At 48.4% G+C, this 23,905-nt stretch overlaps 1 protein-coding gene across 1 annotated transcript in view; it reads left to right on the forward strand.

Annotated features, from left to right (window-relative positions):
• The window catches only part of tenm3 (teneurin transmembrane protein 3), a 212,090-nt gene that overhangs the window by 169,683 nt on the left and 18,502 nt on the right, over positions 1-23,905 (forward strand). The window contains exons 25-39 of the mRNA XM_030092889.1: positions 5,232-5,303; positions 6,423-6,600; positions 6,917-6,937; positions 11,381-11,505; positions 11,657-11,764; positions 14,134-14,288; positions 15,471-15,572; positions 15,735-15,908; positions 16,020-16,079; positions 16,154-16,316; positions 16,529-16,667; positions 16,863-16,968; positions 18,226-18,368; positions 18,845-19,023; positions 23,229-23,333. Coding sequence (XP_029948749.1) covers positions 5,232-5,303; positions 6,423-6,600; positions 6,917-6,937; positions 11,381-11,505; positions 11,657-11,764; positions 14,134-14,288; positions 15,471-15,572; positions 15,735-15,908; positions 16,020-16,079; positions 16,154-16,316; positions 16,529-16,667; positions 16,863-16,968; positions 18,226-18,368; positions 18,845-19,023; positions 23,229-23,333 — 1,830 coding nt within the window. The remainder of the gene's footprint in view (positions 1-5,231; positions 5,304-6,422; positions 6,601-6,916; positions 6,938-11,380; positions 11,506-11,656; positions 11,765-14,133; positions 14,289-15,470; positions 15,573-15,734; positions 15,909-16,019; positions 16,080-16,153; positions 16,317-16,528; positions 16,668-16,862; positions 16,969-18,225; positions 18,369-18,844; positions 19,024-23,228; positions 23,334-23,905) is intronic.

The following is a 23,905-nucleotide window of genomic DNA, read 5'->3' on the forward strand; positions in this document are numbered from 1 at the left end:
ACACAGCCTGAACAGTCTGAACACAACCTGAAAACAGTCTGAACACAACCTGAAAGCAGCCTGAACACAGTCTGAACACAGGAGACTGTTTCATGTTTTATTTCAGACAGAAAGAGAAGCACCATTGAATCCAGACCAGAGGAAAGGATAGTGACGGGAAGTGGAGGATACACGAGGTTTTAATGTGCAGAGGCATGTCAACACCTTACCACACACACACACACACACACACACACACACACACACACACACACACACACCAAGCGTTATGTGATCTGTGAGCAGTGAGTAGAGAGAGCTGCTGAACAACTCAGATAAGACTGGATGAAAGAAACTGCATGTGTGTGTGTGTGTGTGTGTGTGTGTGTGTGTGTGTGTGTGTGTGTGTGTGTGTGTGTGTGTGTGTGTGTGTGTGTGTGTGTGTGTGTGTGTGTGTGTGTGTGCGTGTGTGTGTTGTGGGGCACAATGCATGCTTCCTTGGGCATGCATTGTGCAGATGTTTTCCAGTGTGTGTGATTTCCATTCAAGTATGCTGCTGAGTGTTTGAAGTCATGCTTCTGTTCGTGTGTGTGTGTGTGTGTGTGTGTGTGTGTGTGTGTGTGTGTGTGTGTGTGTGTGTGTGTTTGGGGTAAAGCTCTGCTTCTCTGCTATCCCCACACTGAGCAGCTCAGCCACAGCTGCTCTGCTTTCCTGCTTTTTACTCCAGAGAAGCAGAAACAGAAAGTTTTCGGCTGCACAGAAGTCACCGCACTGCACAGCAACTTCCCTTCACTGTCTGCTCCTCAACACTTTCATTCATTCTAAATTTAATTTTTCAACAAGTCATATCCTTTCTTTTGTTTCTGTGATAAAAAAACAATTAAATATGTTCAGAAGACATTTGGGAAGTTTAAAGAATCAAAAGATAATTTTCAAAATGATGACATTCTGTAAAACTTGTATTGAGATTTAAGGATCTGTCAAGCCGTCAGTCTGCACAAATGTCCAAATGCTCACTCATAGTGTGGTGTAATGTTCATGAGAGCTCACTAACACGGCGATTACAAGTCAATATATTAAAAAAAAGATAGAAGCTGCAGATCCATATCAAGTAGATCCATCTGCACAACACAGCCTGGTCCTGTTTGTTGCACCAGGCTGTGTCGTGTCACGTTGAGCTGTTGGAATCACACCGAAGCTTTTCTAATCCAGCTGTCACCTTTCTGTCCAGCAGCTCAGAGTGTCAGGCCTGCCGAGTCTTCACGAGAAAAGCAGTCTGACTCAGACCTCTCACCTGGTGCTGCGTTCAGGTGCTTTGTCCATCCCTTCCAGACTGAAGTGGATCTGGTAGCTTCACGTCTGCTCGTGATCCCCGGCGATCAGCTGACATGCATGAATGTTGAAGAGTGTTTTGCTCAGTGAAGACACTGGATATCGCTCATGTCCTCTTGCTTTGAAATATAATGTTCTGAATAACAGTGCTCAGAGTTTCCATGTGTATCGTCCTCAAAAGTCACCTGATTTTTTCTTTATTTAGTAAAATCTTGAAGATGAAGAAGAATCCCTGTTGTTAAAATGTCTCAGGAACATCTCCAGGGAGTTTCTTCAACTGTGTTGCAAAAAACACTTTCATTGTGGAGCAGATCATTTAGAGGACTTCATTTACATCTCTTGAGATGTTTCAAGATCAAATGCCACCCTGTTCACACAACGATGTTTTCAAGTGAAAGCATTGGTTTAGTTTAGGGATGTCCCGATCCGATCACGTGATCGGAAATCGGCCCCGATCACGTGATTATGGACTCGATCGGGATCGGAAGTTTCCTCCCGATTTGGACTCGGTTGGATACATATGTTTATTTTTTCTTTAATTTCCTTTTTAACCCACTGAAGCCGGGACGCATTTACGGTAGTGGCGTTGTTGTGCAATTCTATCATTAAACCCGGAAGCGCTGTTGCACAGTCCTACCGTTGACGCCGGGTCTTTTTTCTTCTTCTTTGTGCTAATCAGTTGTTTCTTGGGCAATGAAATGCATCAAACTTGCGCATATGCATAACTGGTCCTGTTTCCGGGTCCGGATGGTGTTGCTGCACTGCCTCATAACTTTGTATTGAACATTTCTGGCCGCTGCTGCTCACTGAAGCATGCTTCAGCGGTAATGCGTTCCTGGCTTTAATGGGTTAAATGAGATGTATTTAGGTTTTTCGTGCTACAGAAAGATGTAATTACAGAGAGACGGCAATATGTGCAACATACTGCTGTGTTGTTTTGAATTGACGGTAAGAAAATAAAAAAGGAGACGTTTTCATAGGTTTTTTATTTTATTTTATTTATTTTTTTTTTTTTATAGATAAAATGTACATATTTTACTATATTAGAAAAGAATCAGATTGAGACTCGGAATCGGCAGATACTCAAAATGATAGGACTCGGACATGGACTCGGTGGCAAATAAACCTGATAGGGACATCCCTGGTTTAGTTTCTTCGCTTCAGAAAAGCTTTGAGTTTCCATGCAGTTTTCCTGTTGGGCCACTGGTTGGTGCTGGCTGGATTGCGGTCTCTCTTCGAGTTCGTGACGATTCGGAGTAACTCTGGGAGTTTTGGCCATCAGTTCAGGGGAAGCTGCCTTCAGTCCCCCTTATTAATCTTCACTTCCATATGTTCTTATTCCAGTCAGACGTCGCCGTCAGCTCCAGTTTAGCCTTCAGATCCTTCCGGAGCCGTTGTCTGACGAATCCTCAGCGGCGTCGAGGAGTACAGTGTTTTCAGCACCGACGTGAGGCTAAACGGATCTCTGGCGCAGCTGGCTTTGTGGGCCTTGGCGATGGGATGGAGTGTGTCAGTTCTGTCAGGAGACGTTCTGAGAACAGAAGCTTCTCCCGGTTTTCACATCAAGGTCAAATCAGCCGGTTTACACACATTCTGAAAGCTCTGCGAGGAGCGCCTGACTGGCCTCTCTTTCAACACAGTGGGAGGACTCCGTCTTTTCTTCATCTCTCTCAGGCTGTCTATCACTTCCCATCACACACACACACACACACACACACACACACACTCGTTGCTCCTCCGTCCGGGAGCTCGTCGGTTGTGAGGAACCCTGCTGGCTCGGCCTCTGTTGATCAATCAACACCTACTAATGAAGGAGGAGATGAAAGCGTGCGAGGAGCAGCGAGTGGAGGAGGAGGAGAGGTGGAGGAGAGGTGGAGGAGAGGAGGAGGAGAGGTGGAGGGGCGGAGCGGCCGGTTGGGAAGGGAGTCCGGTGGACGGGGATTTGGGAGCCGATAGCGATGTGTCATGCTGGGTCTGAAGAACTCGGCCCGGTGGCAGAAAGTTGCGGGAGTGTGTGGATGAGTCGCACATCCAGCTGCCTTCAGCTCCGAGAAAACACAACGCCGCCCGAATGAAGGGGTGGTAGTAGGAGGAGGTGGAGGAGCCGGCTGTTCCCGCCGCAGGTCGGCCTCGGAAACAGCTGCCGTCTCAAGGCTCTTCGGCTCTGATAGTTTGGCTTCGGAGGATGATGAAGCCTTGCTGCAGCAGTCTGGGGAGCGGCGAGGCTGGGGGGTGGAGGACGGTGAGGTCCGGTCCACACAACAACACTTCACGGAACCACATCATACACACAACACGGCATTGTTTAGACGGGCAAGACGACGGCCACGCCCGACGACCTTTAACCCTTGAGCCTCAGTGATGTGGATGAGCAGCAGCACCTGCTGCAGGTGGAGCTGCAGAAGCCCTTCCTGTTCGCAGCTGTTCGGCAGGTGTGTGGAGCAGAATGGGCAGGGTTCTGGGGTCACATGGCGTCACTCTGTGGGCGGAGCCGAGAGACCAGCCGGGATTGGCTCGGGCTGAAGCGAGCTGCAGAAGATGAGAATGACCTTTTGTTTTTGTGCTGGTGAGCTGTGCGTCCACACTCACAGCAGAACATAGGTCCAACACACACACACACACACACACACACACACACACACACACACACACACACACACACACACACACACACACACACACTATAGAACATAAGGCGGCTCGGTTTCAAGATGGCGCTGGAGCTTAAATAATTCAGCTCACCACAGGAGGTGGCTCTTTGATGCCTCACTTTGAAGAACGAGTGCATCCCTCGCTTTTCCTCTCTTCATCTTCTCATCGCTTCTTCACATCCTCATGAGCGAGGCATCTTCCTCCTCCTCCTCCTCCTCCACCTCACTGCTTCAAGCTTTTAAAATCCAAAAACACCCACACACCCCTGAGCTCCTCTCCCAGCAACGCAAAATCTTCCCATCATTCTGTGTTGTTGGTTAATCATTAATTGGAGTGATGCAACAGAAAACAAATAGTGTTGAGTGTTTGAAGATCTGCAGAGCTTACTTCCCATCCGTGTGTGTGTGTGTGTGTGTGTGTGTGATGAGAGGAAAGCTGCTTCAGGTGTTAAACCAGAGATCTTCGCTGTGGAGTTTAAAGCTTCAGTGACTCCAGAGGAAGCGCAGATCGTTCCACTTCTATCTGGCAGCAGTTCTTCATCTAAATGCTTTTTAATAACCTGATGCTATCAAGCTGATGCTAACAGATCGCTCTTCTCCCCAGACGAAGCTCGCAGGGCGACGGCAGTCACATCCCTTTAATCTTACATGCTGTATCATCTTCTGGGACCCCTGCGGTGAAAACCAGAGGCGCCGACAGACATTTCAAACACGCCCGCAAATATGTGCACGTACGCACATGTTGAAGGAAGCTGTGTGTGTGCGTCTGTGTGAGTGTGTGAGTGTGTTCTTCTCCTCCGGCATCACGAGGCTGTTCTGTAACGGGCAGCAGGAGTTCTGGAGCAGTGCTCCTCGGTGTCCAACCGAGAGATTATTAAAGCAACCGAAACTCTCCTCCCATCAAGGAAGCCAAGGCGCCGAGAACCAGGAGCTGTAATCAACGGCTGGGCGATGGTGGAAACTGAAGGTGCCTGAAGCGTGTGTTCAGGATGGAGATCAGTGAGCCGCAGAGCCGGAGCTCTGGAGCGTAAACGACTGGACCAACCCTGAAAGCTCCACCCGTCTCTGACCTCCAGGCTGTGACCTCCAGTGTCCACCACTCCTCTTTTAACGCCCAACATTCAGAATGATAAACTATAAATCTGGTATCAGTGGTAGCAGTCTGATGAAGCGATGGTGCGTGAGGTGGTCTGCAGCGTGGGACCGCTGAAGACCCCGTCCACTCTCTTTGCTCAGCTTTGGTGACTGTTTCGTCTTTGTGTTTCTCAGGAATCCTCTACAAAGGCAACGGAGAGAACGTTTTCATCTCCCAGCAGCCTCCAGTCATCAGCAGCATCATGGGTAGGTCCAGAGTGGAAGGACGTGCGAGCGTGTGTCTTCTCCACGTCGTCTTGGTGACTGATCACAGGACCGCAGATGTTCCCGTGAAGCTGTGAACGAGGGTCTCCTCTTTGAGTGGAGCGGCGGCTCCAGTTCTTTGATTGCAGCTCTGTGTTTGTCGCCTTCAAGCTTTTCTACTCGGAACAAGTGTTTTGTTGCCGTTTCTTTTTAATTTCAGCTGCAAAGCCTCCATTGTTTTATGACTTTTTGCTGTTATTGTTTGATTTAAAGTTCACAAATGTCTCTTCTCTTCAATATCGCTGGTTTTGTTGTTCAGTTGCTGCGTTTTTGTTTTGTTTGTTTTTTTTTGTTTTTTACTGTTTCTGCCATCGTCTGCTTGATTTCTGCTGTGGAGTTTCCATCTTCTGTCGAATGTTACACTTTAATTGCCGTATTTATTTGGCATTGTCTCTATAAATCCTGTCAGTCTGTGATTTTCATGCCGACCCGCCTTCTCTCCTTGGATTTATCTGTGCAGTGGCCACTCTTCTTCAGCGTTAGCTGTGTGTGTGTGTGTGTGTGTGTGTGTGTGTGTGTGTGTGTGTGTGTTGTCTCTGGTGTGTGCAGTGTGGGATCCACTGTATTTCACTGAAATACAGAATTCTGTGTCCATCTTTCTGTGATTTCAGTGACGGTCCGTCTGTGAGTTCAGATTCATAGATGTCATTTCTCTTTATATTTAATTAATGTTGAAACATTTAAAACCACCAACAGATGAAGTGCAGTTGTTCCAGAGGTTAAAAAGTTAGATTTTTTCTTAGATTTGACCTTAAATTGGCTGTGTATCTTTGACATTAGCTTTGTTTCTGTTATTTCAGGAGCAGACGTTTCATCTCATTGAGCGTTATCTGGTCTTTTGTGGTGGTTTCCATGTCTTTGTGTGATAACTGATGTGTTATCTCTGTATTCCAGCGTCTCTTTCACTGACTGTCATCGCTTACTGTCGTTTATCTGGCCTTTGAAAAGAGATATCCGTTTCTTTTTCTCTGTCTTGCCGTCTCACGAGACAGTTTCTCGTTCAGTTGAGAGCCAGCGTGTGTGTGAGTAACCGTGGCCGCTGCCGTGTGTGTTTGCCGTCAGGAAACGGCCGGCGCCGCAGCATCTCCTGCCCCAGCTGCAACGGCCAGGCGGAGGGCAACAAGCTGCTGGCGCCGCTGGCCCTGGCCTGCGGGGCGGACGGCAGCATCTTCGTGGGAGACTTCAACTACATCCGGAGGATCTTCCCCTCGGGGAACGTGACCAGCGTCATGGAGCTGAGGTACGGGGAGAATTCCTCACCTTTCCTCGTTAGCGGAGGACTTTAAGTGGAGCTGGGAGGAGGAGGATGGATGCGTGGCCAGATCGTCACTCTAATAATAAACATGTGAACGTGTGTTCCTCAGCCAGAGAGCAGAGCTCGCTTTTCTTCTGCGCTCTCCGCTCCTCATCCAGCCATCTGAAATCTTTTCCTATTGATTTCTCTGATTCTGGCTTCCTCCGCTGTGTGTTCTGCTGGGATGTTTTTCTCACACTGATCTACCCACTAACTCTTCTTTCTTCTCTTTTCCTCTGCCTCTGCTTGCTCTGTACTAAAGAAACAAAGATTTCAGACATAGGTAAGAGCCACTAATCCTCCCCTCTCCTCCGCGGCCGCCGCATGCTGCTCTGCCGGCTCCGTCACCTTTCGCTGAGCTGAAGACAGTAAACCAGCAGAGTTTGAAGAGGAGGGAATGAAGAGCCGCTCTCCTGTCCGTTAGCGGAGAATAGAGCTGCTCTTTCTGGGGGGGTTGGGGGGGTGGAGACACCAGGCTTGTTTACCCCTTTATTCTCTGAAAGTCATCCTCACATGTCGGACGGTTCTCCTTGAACCACAGTAAATTCATCAGCATTTGCAGGATTAGATAATCCAGACTTTCAGGTCTGTTCTGCTTCGAGAGGTTTTCTACACAGTAACTCCACTCAGTACACATCCCTCACCTCCTTCTCCTCCAGGCCCTCCTCTCCTCCTCTCCTCCTCTCCTCTTCCCTCCATCACCTCAAAGGATGAAGATGAACATGTTCATTTAGAAAAAACATTCTCACCATGTGTAAAGTTTGTGGTTCAGTGTTGGATGTGGAAACTGAATCATGCAAACTTTTACCGGAATTCACTGAGGAATTTTACAATTTAGAGAAAAGTGTAAGATATGAAAGGTGAAAAGTTTCTGATTGCAGTGATTTATAGCTGTTCCAGCAGAATAATGAAAGTTCATTCAGGGTGTTTGACAGAAATGTCCCTGTTGACACTTTATCATTTATTCACTTTAAAATATGTGTGAATTCAAACAGGAAAGCTTCATCATGGTTAGAAGGGCAGCGGGCAGATGTTTGCATCAGTCCCTCATCAGAAAGTCAGCAGGATTCATTTGTTAGAGCCGGAGTAGTTGGAGGGAATAAGGACAGCAAAAAAACAAATGATGTCTTTTCAGCAAAATGAAAGTCATTAGTTTAGCGAGATAAACAGAAATAGAAGGAGGACGGCACAGTGAAGCTTCACCTGCTCACAGTTTGACCTCCAAACAGCAGACAGATCGAAGCTTTTAGGCCGTCTGCTGAAGAGAGGCTTCTGCCCGCCGCAGACCACATTTCAGGCATTTCACCATCAACCCTTCAGAAAGCGGGAGTCTGGAGAGCGGGAAGCAGCAACGGAACAACGCTAACTTCATTCCGGCTGTAATGACTCAGCCCTGCTCTCTTGCTTCCATTCATTACCCTCTCATGTCCCTCTCAAACAGCATGTCCACGTTTCTCACCAGTGTAATTTATGACAGAAACTTTGAGATTTGGCGCCTCGCGGCGGCTCTGGGCCCCCGCTCATTAAGACTTCCACCAACCTGCACGTCTGCTTTGTAACTGCTCAGAATCTCATTCAGCGCTGGTCAGGGTTGGACGTGACGTCAGGAGTCCCTCAGGGCTCCTGTCGGGGTCCCCGTCAATACACTCCCACCATGTCACATCCTGATAAACAGATAATTATGTTTCTGGGAGACTGGCTGAGGTGTGAAAACAACCATTAAAAGTTACTTCACTGCTGCTTTTTTATCCCCCTGCTAAAACACAACAAAGATTTATGTAACAGTTCAAACATTACAATGAAAGATTTAACCATCTTATGATCTGAAGATAAAATACAGATTCTTTCCCATCAGTCACTGTTTCTGATTGGATCATGAAGGTTTCATAAACCTTCAATCAATCCTGTTAGATCCCAGAAGATATGGACCAGGACCAGGAGAGTATGGACTGGAACCGGGACCAGCATTTTCATGAAGTTCCGCGATGGTAGCTGTTTTCATGAAGTTGTGTTTTCCGTGGCTCTGGGTTTGGTTGTAGTGTCCAACCTCCCAAAACACTCCTAAAGTTCAGTGATTTCACTTCGAAGTGTTGCCTTCTTAGCAGGACTATAGTCTTCATCCAGGCAGTGGAACAGTTCTCTGGTGTTCTCTTTAGTACTTTGGCTCCACCTGCCGATGATGTGAATTAGGAAAGGCCCGTGGGAACCAGGAAGCTGTGACGGCACCACAGGAAAACCTCCATTACTGCTGGATTTGACTGACAGAGAGAGAAACATGTTTCAGGAGGGAAACTGTTTCCAGAGAGAAAAGGTGTCAACAGCAGAGCCTGAAGGCAGAACAGAAACCAGGAGGGGAGCGACGGAAGGAGAAAAGACACTGAACAGGATCAAACTGACAGGAACAGTGAGGCAGGACCGGGACCGGGACCGGGACCTGGACCTGGACCTGCTAACATCTGGACCAGGAGAACAGATATTCTGATCCATTTTTGACAGAAGTGACTTGTAGTCCTAGAAACCCAGTCTGATTTAACTGAAGGAACCAGAGAATTCTGTAGGACTAGACAGGACAAGAACCCCTGGGGGGGTCCAGCTCCTGGAGACCTGGAGACTCAACCAGACCTCCTCCACAGTCCCGGTTCTCCGGACCCGGCCTGGTTCTAGCTGCAGCTTTGTCTCCACTGGGACAGGATGGAGCTTCTTGATGTAGTTTCATTAAACTCTTCTCTGGACGTGTTTCTCTGCTGGTTTTATTTTCACTCACGTTGCTTCTCTAGTTTTATGGTTTAGATTCGTGAATCGTGTCCCTGTTTCCAGCCCTTCTCCTTCCCTTCGCTCCCCTCCCCCATTCTGGCCTTCATTCCCTCGTTGTTCCGGTACTGTCCTCGAGGTCAGTCTCCCTGTTTTCCTCCCTTTGTCTTGCTTCCGTCTCGTTCCCTTCAGTCACGTCTCTTCACGTGTCCTGGTCATGGAGATGACCAAGTGCCTTCCTCGGTTCGCTCCTGTCCTCGGCAAGAGCGAAGACGCTCTGCCTCGTCTGACAATCAGAAGCGTCCTTACAAGCTTCTCCGTTAGCTAGCAGGAATAGAGAAGTGGAAAAGCTGAGCTTCATTAAAGGTTTTGACTGCGAAGATCGACCTGATGAACTGGTCTGCAGACGGATGGAACAGATGTTCCTCATGAGGCGGGCGACTGTGTGTGAACAGCCAGATGAACCCTGAGATGCTATTTTAGCAGTTAGAATGTTCAAACATGTAAATGACCCACAGTGATCAGAGGCGTCCGGGCGTTGAGCTGTAGGGACTTCTACAGAAGTCAGATAATGAACTAGTCTGTAATTCCACTTTGGACCACCAGATGGTGTACTGAGTCATTGCATTGTCTACTTTAATGTTATCTTGAAGACAGAAGCCAGCAGAGGCTTCCAGTCATTACATAATAAAGCTGGTCGTTAAAACCTGCTGTATTGAATATCAGGAGCTGGTAACTCCAGTGACTCTGAGGGTTCACGTTGCAGAGGGGCAAACTGACCTCTGACCTTTAACAACAGCGTGGCAGGACGTCAGACCGCCTTGATTGTTAGGAGGGACTTCTATGCTGTAAAATCACATTTTGGAGTTTTAGTGCTGCCTCCTCGTCTTCCTGACATCAAACCGTTGTGATTTCTGCGTCTTCTTTTGTTCGTCGGCGCCTCACAAACCGAACAGTACACAAACACAGCGCGTCTATTTTTAGCTGTTTTAATTAACAGCCTGTGATCATGTGCTGATTATCAGCGACCACAGAGACTTTAGGCCAGAGGCAAGAACATACCGACACATCGCAGCCGTCCCGTGTGTCAGTGTGATGGATTTCACATGACAGCGTGGCAGGCGTCATCTCCAGCGTGTCTGGACACATACACACACACACACACACACACACACACACACACACACACACGCGCGCGCAGAGGCACAGCCTCCCTCTTGTATTCTCACTGTTCAGAGGAAACGCCACCGCATGTTCTGGACTCAGCAGGTGTTCGTCATTCAGCAGTGAATCAGTCTTCAGCTGATCAGCCGCCCACTTATTGACCAGCTCTTCCCCATCATGCACTCTGTGTTCCTTCATTTCCTGGTCATGGAGCTGTAACCTCGTCGTTCCCCTGCTCTCGCTGCAGACGTGCAGGCCGACACCGGGCTGCTGCTGGAGCTTCTCAGGAGTTTGGTTAGACACTCCCATCAGACCGAGCTGTTTTCCTCTGCACCACTGCTCTAGAAAGTCTGGCTTTCTGTTTTTCTTTGACAAAACTAATGTTGGGTGCTTGAGAGCAGACAGATCCGAGGTGGGAAACCCCCGGTGAGGTTCTGAGTTCTGTGGTTATTCAGGTGTTGTGAGCTGGAAACAACCATTCAAGCACTTTAATGTCTGATTAATCCAAGAACCGGTCCACCAGAGACCTGCAGGATGACCTTCTCTCTCTAAATGAGCTTCAGGTTCCTGCGGTTTGAAACCTGTCTGCACTGTTTCAGTAATAACAGACATAACACTGCATCTGGGCTCAGCCATCAGTGGCGGTGCAGTGAAAGCAAACCGCCTGGCGCCGTAGCATTAGCGTCAACATTGACTTTTAGGTCTGGTGTAGCTCTACACCAGACCAGCTGAGAAGCATTCGCTCAAAGTCAGTTTTTCTTAGATAAACTCCAGACACTGACCTCCTGCCTCCTCCTGTCTCCTCCTGCAGCAACAACCCTGCTCACCGTTACTACTTAGCCACGGACCCGGTCACAGGCCAGCTGTACGTCTCCGACACCAACTCAAGGCGGATCTATCGACCCAAGATGCTGAGCGGCGCCCGAGACCTCACCAGTGAGCCCCGACGCTCTAATCCGCTCAGATCCAGCATGATCCCAGGCTGGGGAGTAACAGGGAGCGCACGTGTGTGTGTGTGTGTGTGTGTGTGTGTGTGTGTGTGTGTGTGTGTGTGTGTGTGTGTGTGTGTGTGTGTGTGTGTGTTCAGGTAATGGAGAAGTGGTGGCCGGAACAGGTGAGCAGTGTCCTCCGTTTGATGAAGCTCGGTGTGGCGATGGAAGGAAAGCTGTGGAGGCACAACTGCTGGGGCCCAAAGGTACATCCATCCATCATCCATCATCCATCATCCATCCATCATCCATCATCCATCCATCATCCATCATCCATCATCCATCATCCATCCATCATCCATCCATCATCCATCCATCATCCATCCATCCATCATCCATCCATCCATCATCCATCCATCCATCCATCCATCATCCATCCATCATCCATCCATCATCCATCCATCCTTCATCCATCCATCATCCATCCATCATCCATCCATCATCCATCCATCATCCATCCATCCATCCATCCATCATCCATCCATCATCCATCCATCCATCCATCATCCATCCATCATCCATCCATCATCCATCCATCCTTCATCCATCCATCCATTCCCCATCCATAATCCAACCATCATCCATCCATCCAACCATTATCCATCTGTCTATCATCCACCCATCCAGCCATCCATTCATCCATCCATCCATCCATCTATCCATCATCCATCAATCATCCATCCATCAATTCATCCTTCATCCATTCATCCATCCATCCATCATCCAACCATCATCCATCCATCCATCCATCCATCATCCATCCATCCATCATCCATCCATCATCCATCCATCCTTCATCCATCCATCAATTCATCATCCACCCATCATCCATCCATCATCCATCCTTCATCCATCCATCATCCAACCATCATCCATCCATCCATCCATCCATCATCCATCCATCATCCATCCATCCATCATCCATCATCCATCCATCCATCCATCATCCATCCATCCTTCATCCATCCATCAATTCATCATCCATCCATCCTTCATCCATCCATCAATTCATCATCCATTCATCCATATATCCATCATCCATCCATCCATCATCCATCCATAATCCAACCATCATCCATCCATCCAACCATTACCCATCTGTCTATCATCCACCCATCCATCCATCCATTCATCCATCCATCCATCCATCTATCCATCATCCATCAATCATCCATCCACCCATCCATCCATCCATCAATTCATCCATCATCCATTCATCCATCCATCCATCCATCCATCCATCATCCAACCATCATCCATCCGTCCATCCATCCATCATCCATCCATCTATCATCATCAATCCATCCCTCCATCATCCATCCATCAATTCATCCATCATCCATTCATCCATCCATCCATCATCCAACCATCATCCATCCATCAATTCATCCATCATCCATTCATCCATCCATCCATCCATCATCCAACCATCATCCATCCATACATCCATCCATCCTTCCATCCATCTGTCCACCATCCATCCATCATCCATCCATCTATCCATCATCCATCCATCATCCATCCATCCATCCATCCATGCATCCATCCATCCATCCATCCTTCCATCCATCTATCCACCATCCATCCATCATCCATCCATCTATCCATCATCCATCCATCCATCCATCCATCTATCCATCATCCATCCATCAAACCATCAATCATCCATCCATCATCCATCCATCCATCCATCCTTCCATCCATCTATCCACCATCCATCCATCATCCATCCATCTATCCATCATCCATCCATCATCCATCCATGCATCCATCCATCTATCCATCATCCATCCATCAAACCATCAATCATCTATCCATCATCCATCCATCCATCCATCCATGCATCCATCCATCCTTCCATCCATCTATCCATCATCCATCCATCAAACCATCAATCATCCATCCATCATCCATCCATCTATCCATCATCCATCCATCATCCATCCATCCATCCATCCATGCATCCATCCATCCATCCATCCTTCCATGCATCCATCCACCATCCATCCATCATCCATCCATCTATCCATCATCCATCCATCCATCCATCCATCTATCCATCATCCATCCATCAAACCATCAATCATCCATCCATCATCCATCCATCCATCCATCCTTCCATCCATCTATCCACCATCCATCCATCATCCATCCATCTATCCATCATCCATCCATCATCCATCCATGCATCCATCCATCCATCCATCCTTCCATCCATCTATCCACCATCCATCCATCATCCATCCATCTATCCATCATCCATCCATCATCCATCCATCAAACCATCAATCATCCATCCATCATCCATCCATCATCCATCATCCATCCATCATCCATCCATCATCCATGGTGCTGTCTTCACCCAGACTGGGGTTTCACTCAGCAGAGCGTCTGCAGCAGAGATCATGTTCATCACAGGGATAACAGAAACACAGAGTTCAGTTTTATTCATTCCTCTGCTTCAGCTCCGTCATGACGCCTCCACTGGAGAATCACACCCATCGAGTGTGTGTGTGTGTGTGTGTGTGTGTGTGTGTGTGTGTGTGTGTGTGTGTGTGTGCTCCTGCTCCCACAGGGATCGCGGTGGATAAAAATGGACTCATCTACTTTGTGGACGGGACGATGATCAGGAAAGTGGATCGTAATGGAATCATCTCCACAGTGCTGGGCAGCAACGACCTGACCTCTGCACGACCTCTGACCTGCGACACCAGCATGCACATCAGACAGGTAACATGCAAACTGGTCTCCGGGAGTCCCTCTCTGAGCCACTGAGAGCTGTGAGGGGCTGATAACGTATTTAAACACTTGATGTGATCGTAGATAAAGGGTTCTGAGGATGTTGGTTCAGAGGCGTCTCAGGATTGCAGCTGATCAGAGCTGCACCGTGTGTTTCCTCACAGGTCACAGATAATATAGGTTTTACACTTGTCCCGTTTTTTACCGTCAGGAATAAATAATCACAATAATTTGACCACAATCACACATATTTCCTTTGTAATTTCTTTAAAATGCCTCGGCATAGAAAATAGGGCTGCACAATAACAAACTAATACTTCTAATGTATCTTTAGCATCAATAGCAGTATGTGATATCAGCATGTGCAAGAACTGCACAGAAAGCTGGTTTATTTACTGAGGGCAGCTGTTTTTAATAGGAGAAGCGGTTTTCTTATTGCTGGTGAGGAAACTTCAGCACACTGTGAGGGTGGGTTAATGAAAACATGCTGCTGAAACCAGACTTCTACACGTTAACCTGCAGAGAAACGCTGTTACAGACGGTTTCACTTCTTTCTGTGCAGTTGGACAAATGCAGACAAGTTCACGTCATCTGATGTGTTTTCATTGTGAATTGAAACGGAGAATACTCAACCCAAGTACAACACCTGCAATTTGAATTATGTTGAACCTTTTTCAGTTCATTTAATGAAATAATTTTGCCCTAAAACATTCCGTGCTGTGACTGCAGGCTGGTCTGAGGTGAGTGTCGGTATTAAATGTCTTTTACACATTGTGTACATGATTTCTTCGCCTAGGCCTACATGACAGACTTCAGGCAGTCATGCTGATATGTTCAAACGTCTGATACATGAAGAAGGTGGAAGTTCGAATGAAACTCAGAACAAAGCCTTTTGCTGTTGTTTTTCACCCTGGTGTGGTGTATGAGCCAAGTCTGGAAAAACTGAGACGTCTTTAATTTCAGAATAAGATCAAGATTTTAATGAAAGTAATCCATTCAATCCCCAAAGTGCAGAGTGCCTTAATGAAGTCATAACTAGACTCAAATTAAAGGAACTTCTTCTAGGACTGTCTCGTGATGCAACCTCCACCCTCTGGATGCTTTCGCTGTAATTCCAATAAGGGCTGAGAGAGCTGCAGTGACGGAGTGAATGTCCCTCATGTGTTCATCCAGGTCCGTTTGGAGTGGCCCACCGACCTGGCCATCAACCCCATGGACAACTCCATATACGTCCTGGACAACAACGTGGTGCTGCAGATCACCGAGAACCGCCAGGTGGGGCGTGACGCCGACCTCCGGCTGCCGTGGCTCTGCCGTGCTCTGTCCTGACCCGCCGTGTGTGTGTGTGTGTGTGTGTGTGTGTGTGTGTGTGTGTGTGTGTGTGTGTGTGTGTGTGTGTGTGTGTGCGTGTGTGTGTGTGTGTGTGTGTGTGTGCAGGTCCGGATCGTGGCCGGCCGTCCCATGCACTGCCAGGTTCCAGGGATTGAGTACACCATGGGGAAACGAGCGGTGCAGACCATGCTGGAGGGCGCCACCGCCATCGCCCTGTCCTACAGCGGCGTCCTCTACATCGCCGAGACGGACGAGAAGAAGATCCACCGGATTCGACAGGTGATCTGCCCGGACCGACCCGGGGCAAGGCCTTGACCCGGAGGGTCTTCCTGTCTCTGTGAGGTCCCGGTCTGTTCACTGTCCTCTCCTCTTCCTGTCCCATGAGTCCAGGTGTCGACCGACGGCGAGATCACTCATCTGGCCGGAGCGCCATCCGACTGCGACTGCAAGGTACGAGCGGCAGCGGCAGGTTATTCAGCCCCGCGACCACGCCGCGATTCACACACATCCTCTCGCCTCTGCAGAACGACGCCAACTGCGACTGCTACCAAACCGGGGACGGCTACGCCAAGGACGCACGGCTCAACTGTCCCTCGTCTATGGTGGTGTCTCCAGACGGGACGCTGTACGTGGCCGATCTGGGAAACATCCGAATCCGAGCCATCCGGCGCAACCAGCCGCCGACAGGTGGGTTCACACAACCAGCCGCCAACAGGCGTGTTAACACAACTAGCCGCCGACAGGTGTGTTAACACAACCAGCCACCAGCAGGTGTGTTAACACAACCAGCCGCCGACAGGTGTGTTAACACAACCAGCCACCAGCAGGTGTGTTATCACACAGACGCACTCAGATGTCCTGATGGCTGTTAAAAACCTGAGTTCTGTGTGCGTCCTCAGGCTCTCTGGCCTCGGGTCCCAGCTCGTACGAAGTGGCCTCTCCGGCCTCACAGGAGCTCTACGTGTTCGATACCAATGGAACGCACCAGTTCACCATGTCTCTGGTCACTGGAGACTACAAATACAACTTCAGCTACAGGTCGGTGTGGGCGCCTGTGTGGTTAATGAGATACGAGTGTCATAAATCCCCAGTAGCTTGCAGAAGTGTTTATATTGCAGTAAGAAATTATCGTGTTCTTTTTTTTCTTAGCTTTTCATTGCATCTTAAGATGTCCTCTCCTGTTTAACACTGTGATTAATTTATGGCCTCCCTGCCCTCTTTTCTCACCCTCAGCAACGAGGAGGACGTGACGGCGGTGACGGACAGCAGCGGGAACACTCTGCGGATCCGCAGAGACACCAACAGGATGCCGGTCCGTGTGGTGGCTCCCGATAATCAGGTGAGGCCGGCAGTCATTTCATGGAGGTTTCGGTTTACATGGCAGCGGCTGGGCTTCAGATGGCCGTGCTTGGAGTTTAGGTGGGGGCGGTTAGACTTTAGATGGTGGCGGTTGGGGTTTGGACATGGCAGTGGTTGGGGTGTAGACATGGTGGTGGTTGGGGTGAAGACATGGTGGTGGTTGGGGTGTAGACATGGTGGTGGTTGGGGTGTAGACATGGTGGTGGTTGGGGTGTAGACATGGTGGTGGTTGGGTTCACATGGGCCATTTTGGATTTCTGCAGAGCCATTTGGGAGCAGGCATTAATATTGACGAGGACAGTGGCCTCTGATGGGATTTGGTGGAGCCTGCTCTGAATGTTTCAGCTCCAGTTCGTCACAACAGTAAATCTGTTATTCCCTCAAGCTGTTGTTTGTACTGAACGTTTTAAAGTTGGATTTAAATCATATAAAGCTACAACCGCTATTAAATATTTATAGATAATCAAATTCCTTTCTTGACATAATGCATCTTTACTTTTTAACTTGGTCTCGTAAAGTGTGAAAACTTGTGGAGACAGGACTTCTCTGACTTTCTTCGTTTGCTGAAGTTTTATTACGGTGGTTTCAGGACGAGATGTCAAACCCTGAACCCTGTAGAGCTCCACCTGGCACATTATTTAAGGACGCAGCTTTAGTTTGACACTTGTCGAATTATGAAGAAGTTTTCTGTGACAGAACCGTCCTTCATATTCAGTAGAAATGTACAAACTGAATTCCACTGCTGGCTTAACTTAGCCTGAGCAAGCGTGTGCTTGTAATACCGCTTCATACCACCAGATGGTGCAGTGGTTCTCTGGGATCTGCTGGTCTATGCTAAAGTGAACATGTGGCATGTACCAACTCAGGAGATGAAACAGTGAGCGCGAACACACCTCACCTCACCTCACACCTGAAAGTCAGCTGGCGCTACGGTGAACACACACGACTGGAAACACAGCAGTGTTACTGAACACTGAGGGCTACCAAAATAATAAATAGGCTTGAGGATCTTTGATAAGATGATATGAAGCCACAAAAACATTTATATAACAGGATGCAAGCAAGATTTTCAGAAAGCTTCATGAGGGAGAAAGGAAAAACGCTCTTAGTGTCATAAAAATGATCAAGAATGATTCAAAACACTGTAGGAAGTGTAACTGTGTGTGTGTGTGTGTGTGTGTGTGTGTGTGTGTGTGTGTGTGTGTGTGTGTGTGTGTGTGTGTGTGTGTGTGTGTAGGTCATCTGGCTGACCATCGGGACTAATGGAGGTCTGAAGACCCTCACGGCTCAGGGTCAGGAACTGGTCCTGTTCAGTTACCATGGCAACAGCGGTTTACTGGCTACCAAGAGCATCCAGATTGGCTGGACCACCTTCTACGAGTAAGCAGTGTGTGTGTGTGTGTGTGTGTGTGTGTGTGTGTGTGTGTGTGTGTGTGTGTATGTGTGTGTGTGTGTGTGTGTGTGTGTGCGTGCGTGCGTGCGTGCGTGCGTGGATGGGTGGGGGTCTTGTGTCCATGTGCTGAGCTCGCTCCTGCTCACAGCTCCACTTTGCATCAGGATGTAAGTTTGAATTGACGTAAACTGAATGAATTAAGTCGCTCATTCTTCTTCCTGCTTTCTGGATCCGGTTTAAATCCTCTTTCTCTCAGATAGTTCATTCTCACAGTGTGTGGGAGCACATTCATCTCCAAGAAGCTGTGTGAGTGTGCGTTCGTGTGCGTGTGTGTGTGTGTATTATGCAGATTCATGTAGTTTTTCGTGCCTGTAACCCACCAGACACATTACAGTAATGGAAACTAATGTCCATTTCCCCCTCCCTCCCTCCGCCTCCTCCTGCATCGGCCTCGTCCTTGCAGCTATGACAGCGAGGGTCGTCTGACTAATGTGACCTTCCCCACCGGTGTGGTCACCAATCTCCACGGCGACATGTCGTCAGGGGCTGTTGCTGTGGACATTGAAACGTCGGGGAGGGATGAGGACGTTTCCATAACGACCAACCTGTCATCCATAGACTCCTTCTACACTCTGGTGCAGGGTAAGAGATCTGTGTGTGTGTGTGTGTGTGTGTGTGTGTGTGTGTGTGTGTGTGTGTGTGTGTGTGTGTGTGTTTATTGTGTCACCAGGTCTTTTCGCTTAACGATTTTCTTCCTGAACAATTAAGAGCTTTATTGTTCACTGCTGAACTGTGTGTCCGTGCTGAAAGCCGGCCCGGCGCGCGTTCAATTTGCTGATCGTTGCTTGTGATTCGGAAGGAAATGAGAGACGGGAGAGAAAAGCGCTGCTTGTTTTCGGAGGATGATCAATATCTTCTCCTATTAGTAATGGTTTTGCCCCTCGTGCGGTCGCTGCAGTGCTGAGCCGGGAGATGTGTCGTCTCACTTTGGTTCAGAGTCCAGAGAACTCGACTCGCATTCAGCCAACATGTTCCGTTTCGAACCGCGGTGGACCGGAGCTGGGGCTAATGGGCCGTCCTCAGCATCGTTTGTGGACACATCAGCAGTCCTCCACAGAGCACAGGAAGCTGGAGAAGACGGAGACAATCTGCACATGCACAGGGAGAACATGAAGCACACTCAAACACAACAAACTCAGTGTTTTCCCTGAAGTCTGAATTCATTCTTGTCGTACATTTGAATGGATTGATGGACAATATTTCAGACTTTGTGCCGTAGAGCTGAAGTGAGAAACACAAAACACATAACCAGACGTATGACACCAGTTCAGCTGACAGCGGTCAGGTCAGAGACGGACCCGGCTTTGGTTCAGAGCAGAAAACTCTGTTGTTGGTTCAGGAACCACAGCTGCTTCCATAGCTTAAAGCAAGTCCCGTTTCCATCGTGTGGTTTAAGTTTGTATGCTAAGCTACTCCGGAAGGTTTCATGAACTCCAACTTTCAGAAAAATCCATGAGCTGGAAGCCGAACAGTTTGTTCGGCTTCAGTAGCATCAGCACTTGGATAGATTTGGAAAAAGTTCCTTTCCAAGTGGTTCAAACACATCTCACATCTTTTCGCCAACACCTCGGAGTCTCCTGTTTTAATTGCCCTTGCTCGGAGAGGCGTGGCCACTCCTCTCACAGAGGTTACGTCTGTGAATAACCAACCTTTCTCTATTTTTGCTCGGCTTTTCTGAACTTAGGTGTCCGTGATCGGCTGCCAAGTCATTAGATCTACATTTTAATTGCCTGTTTGCGAAATGAGTCTTTCAACTATCAGCCTGACTTGAATAAATGCACAATATGGTTCTGACTGTGTTACTGAGAAACAGCCAGTGCAGACGGCGTTTGGTCAGAACGGACTCTGATCTGAGTTACAACATTCTGATGTCAGTTTTTACGACATTTAGAAAAGATGGAGCCATAAAACTGAGTTGTTTCTGAACACAGCTTTAAAACTCAATGTCTCTGAACCTAAACTAAAGTTTGTGTCCTCGCTGTGCTGTGAGACTCGCTGATCTCCGTGCTGCACGTCGACTCGTCTCTCTGGAGACGGTTAACGGTACAGTCCAGGCCCGAGCAGGCTGCAGTGGAAACCAGCTTCAGAGGAACAGAGTCCGCTCGCCATGGCGAGGGAAGCTGGGAGCTGCTCCTCAGCTGCTCTGCAGGATGATGGACAGATGGATGGATGGATTAATGAATGGATGATGGATGGGTGGATGGATAGATGGAAGGAAGGATGGCTGATGGACGGATGGATGATGGATGGATGATGGATGGATGATGGATGGATGATGGACGGAGGAGGTGATGCTCTACAGTCATGCTGACTGTGTTTGAAGGCTGCAGTTCTGAGTGTTGAAGTCTTTAACGTGGTGTTTTGTGTATTTAAGCCACAGTGGTGTGTTTCTGGGTTTGGAGGGGATATTTAAAGCGCTGTCGTGTACAGAGACGGAGGTCGCCTTTGAGTTTCATCAAAGCTGTCAACAGCAACTTGTTTTAATGAAACATGAAATGACACTGCGCCTCCTCTGACTGGCGCTCTGTGCTTTGTGTCAGATGGAGTCATATTAGCACCTCCTGTTAAAGTCGTATTTAAAGCCTGCTATTTCAGAACCCACCCCGCGTGCCGGCTGTGAAAAGACCTGTCACTGCGTCCTCTTTGATAGTGTTGTGGAGAACTTCAAAGGAGAAAAAGGAGAAACAATCCCGCTTGCAGCTCCTTCCCATCCCTCACGTCAGACGTCCCAGCCCGAGCAGCCAGGGAAAACTATAATTTAGCAGCCACGCTCTTGTTAAAACTGAACTAATGAGCCGGTTGAGACGCCGCCTCGAGTGGCCCGGAGTGATTTGTTTGCACGTGCCGGGAGACTGAGGGAAACAGTGGATTCTCCTTCACAGCACAGCCCGATCGATCGCAGTGTAATAAGTTATTCAAAGCCATCGACGGGCGTAGCATTCCTCCCCATCAATTCCCGTACATTATTTATCGGTGCGCCCCCTCGCTCTCATCTGAACCGAGCGCGCACAAGCGATGGAGGAAATGTGAAATGATATTTGATGTAGGTGCTGCCAGAAACGGTAAACAAGCTAATGTAGCTGCTGTTTGTTGGTGGAGATAATGTTGTTGTTGATTGCTTTGTGCTGGCAGAAGCATTTGTCGGTCTGGCAATCATCCTGAACAGCAGCAGATACCGCCCGGCCTCCTCCAATTGCAGTAAAGTGCCTGTTTGTCTCTCCGTGGCTCTCACACATCGCACTGAGGTTTCTTTTGCGCCAGACAGTTGAAGTGACAGATTGGAATTTGAAAACTAGAATGCATTATTGAAGCAGTGTTTTTTGTTGGATTGGTGATTTGTCCGGTCTTCAGGACATTCTGCCTGTTTTTGAAGGATTACTGTGAAACAACCAGACCTGGTCCACACCTCTTCCTCCTGACCACTCAGGCCAGAAGAGAGCAGGGCTCTGCGGGCTGGGGGTCAGGGGTCAGGCGGGGGTCGGGGGATCTGTGGAGGGTTTGATCGCCCCTGGAGTAGAGCAGTCTGATTGTGATCAGACTGTCCTGTTTACATGGGCTCTGGTCAGGTTGATCTGTGGATGATGAACCCCCACCTTCTCATAGACCACCCAACAGAAGGACTGCCAGCCCCCCCCCCCCCCCCCCCCCCCCCCCCCCCCCCGCTCTGCTCTGTTCTCTGAATTTACAGCAACATGAAAACTTCTTCCTGTGTTTGGGTCTCAGCCAAGACCGCACGTGGACGTGACCGGCCGAGAACAAAGGAGCGGGTAAACCGCAGTGACAGGAAGTCATCAGTGAAAGTTACCGTGACAACACGTGTGAGGAGCACTCCACTCTGCTCCAGCCAATCAGATCCAAGTACCAACAAGCATTTCCCTTCATAGGCTGAAGCGAAAACTTCTCCATCTTCTACTTTCTGATTGTTCATTTGCCCAAAAAAGTGACAAATCAGGAGAACGTAACAGCAGTTCTGAAGACAGAACAGAGAGACCCAGTGAAGCCAGCGCTGCCAGCATTCAAGAAACACCAACCAAATTCTGAGAAGTGTCTTTTACATCAATCAATTCTTCTGAAGTCATATGAAAAAACAAATGAGTGACAAGTTTATCACCATGGAAACCTCTTGTCCACATGGAGACGGCTCGTCCACACAGAGACCCCTCCTCTCAGCCGTCAGTTTGACCACGACTGGCGTCTCCGGAGTTCTTGTGGAAGAGCTCTTCTCTTGACGTGGTTCCTCCTGTGAGGAAGTCTGAGTGTAAACAGGTGCCTGTGTGGGCGGGGCTTTACAAGGTGCCCTTGGACAAAAAAGACAATAAAAAAGATGACCGTAAAAGTAGACAATAAAATTTTTTTTGTGTAAAACACTTTGATTACTTGTTAAAGAGAAGTCGTTTGACTGGGAAACATTTACCTGATCGTATATCAGAGGGAAGGGATTAAAATTTAAAACTGCCTAAAGTATTTCTCTCTCTCTCTCTCTCTCTCTCTCTCTCTCTCTCTCTCTCTCTCTCTCTCTCTCTCTCTCTCTGGGTCATTAGTCCAGTGAGAGGTCAGGTTGAACCTCATTAAAAGATTCTGTGGAGGTTAATTCCTGCTCTGTGCTCCATTAGCAGGGTCAAACGCTGCCTGCAGGAATGAAATGTGCTGCTTCTTTCTTTAGGTCTGTCCCTCCTTCCTTCCCCCCTGTCTCTCTCTCACCTCTGGCCCACTGATGTTTTCTCATTAAATCCCCTCAATCCCGCCTGTATCTGCAGTAAAGCTCCTCCTGTCTTTCTTCGGTGCAGACCAGCTTCGGAACAGCTACCAGGTTGGTAACGACCATTCACTGAGGGTCATCTACGCCAACGGGATGGACACTCACTACCAGACGGAGCCCCACATCCTGGCAGGTCCGTGTGTGTGTGTGTGTGTGTGTGTGACATGACACTCATGACACCACCTTGTGGTTCAGAGTGGTTTTACAGAAGAGGCTGTTTCAGACCCTCATCACTGTCTGATATTCAGAAACATTGTTGGCTGTTTTGAGTTATTTGCCTCTGGTGATCAGGGAGTTTCTGACTGGTTAAAACCTGAGTGTGACATTGTTCACAGTCGACTGAAGGCGTGAAATGTGCTGCAGACAGCCTCTCCCTCTGAACAGTCACGGTGTGCTTTACGGTCTACCAGAGTGCATGTTTTTGACATTTACTAGCTTACATTTGCAGCCACCGAACTCCAGCCGTAAAAGTTTGACAGCGTAGAGAAGAGATGCTCCCGGTGATTGATGTGCGAGCACGAGGGCTTCCATATAACGGCGAGGAGCTAAAACACTGGGAAATGGTTATGCACAGCGCGGATTACTGTCTTAGTCACTACATGGATTTATTAGAAAAGTTAAAGCGCAGCTTCAGATGGAAAGATGAAAAAAGTCTAAAATGCTCTTTAAAGGCACAGAAATGTAAACGTCCCAAAGAGGCCAATT

This window comes from Salarias fasciatus, chromosome 6 (genome assembly GCF_902148845.1).
Source record: "Salarias fasciatus chromosome 6, fSalaFa1.1, whole genome shotgun sequence".
NCBI classification, from domain to species: Eukaryota; Metazoa; Chordata; class Actinopteri; order Blenniiformes; family Blenniidae; genus Salarias; species Salarias fasciatus.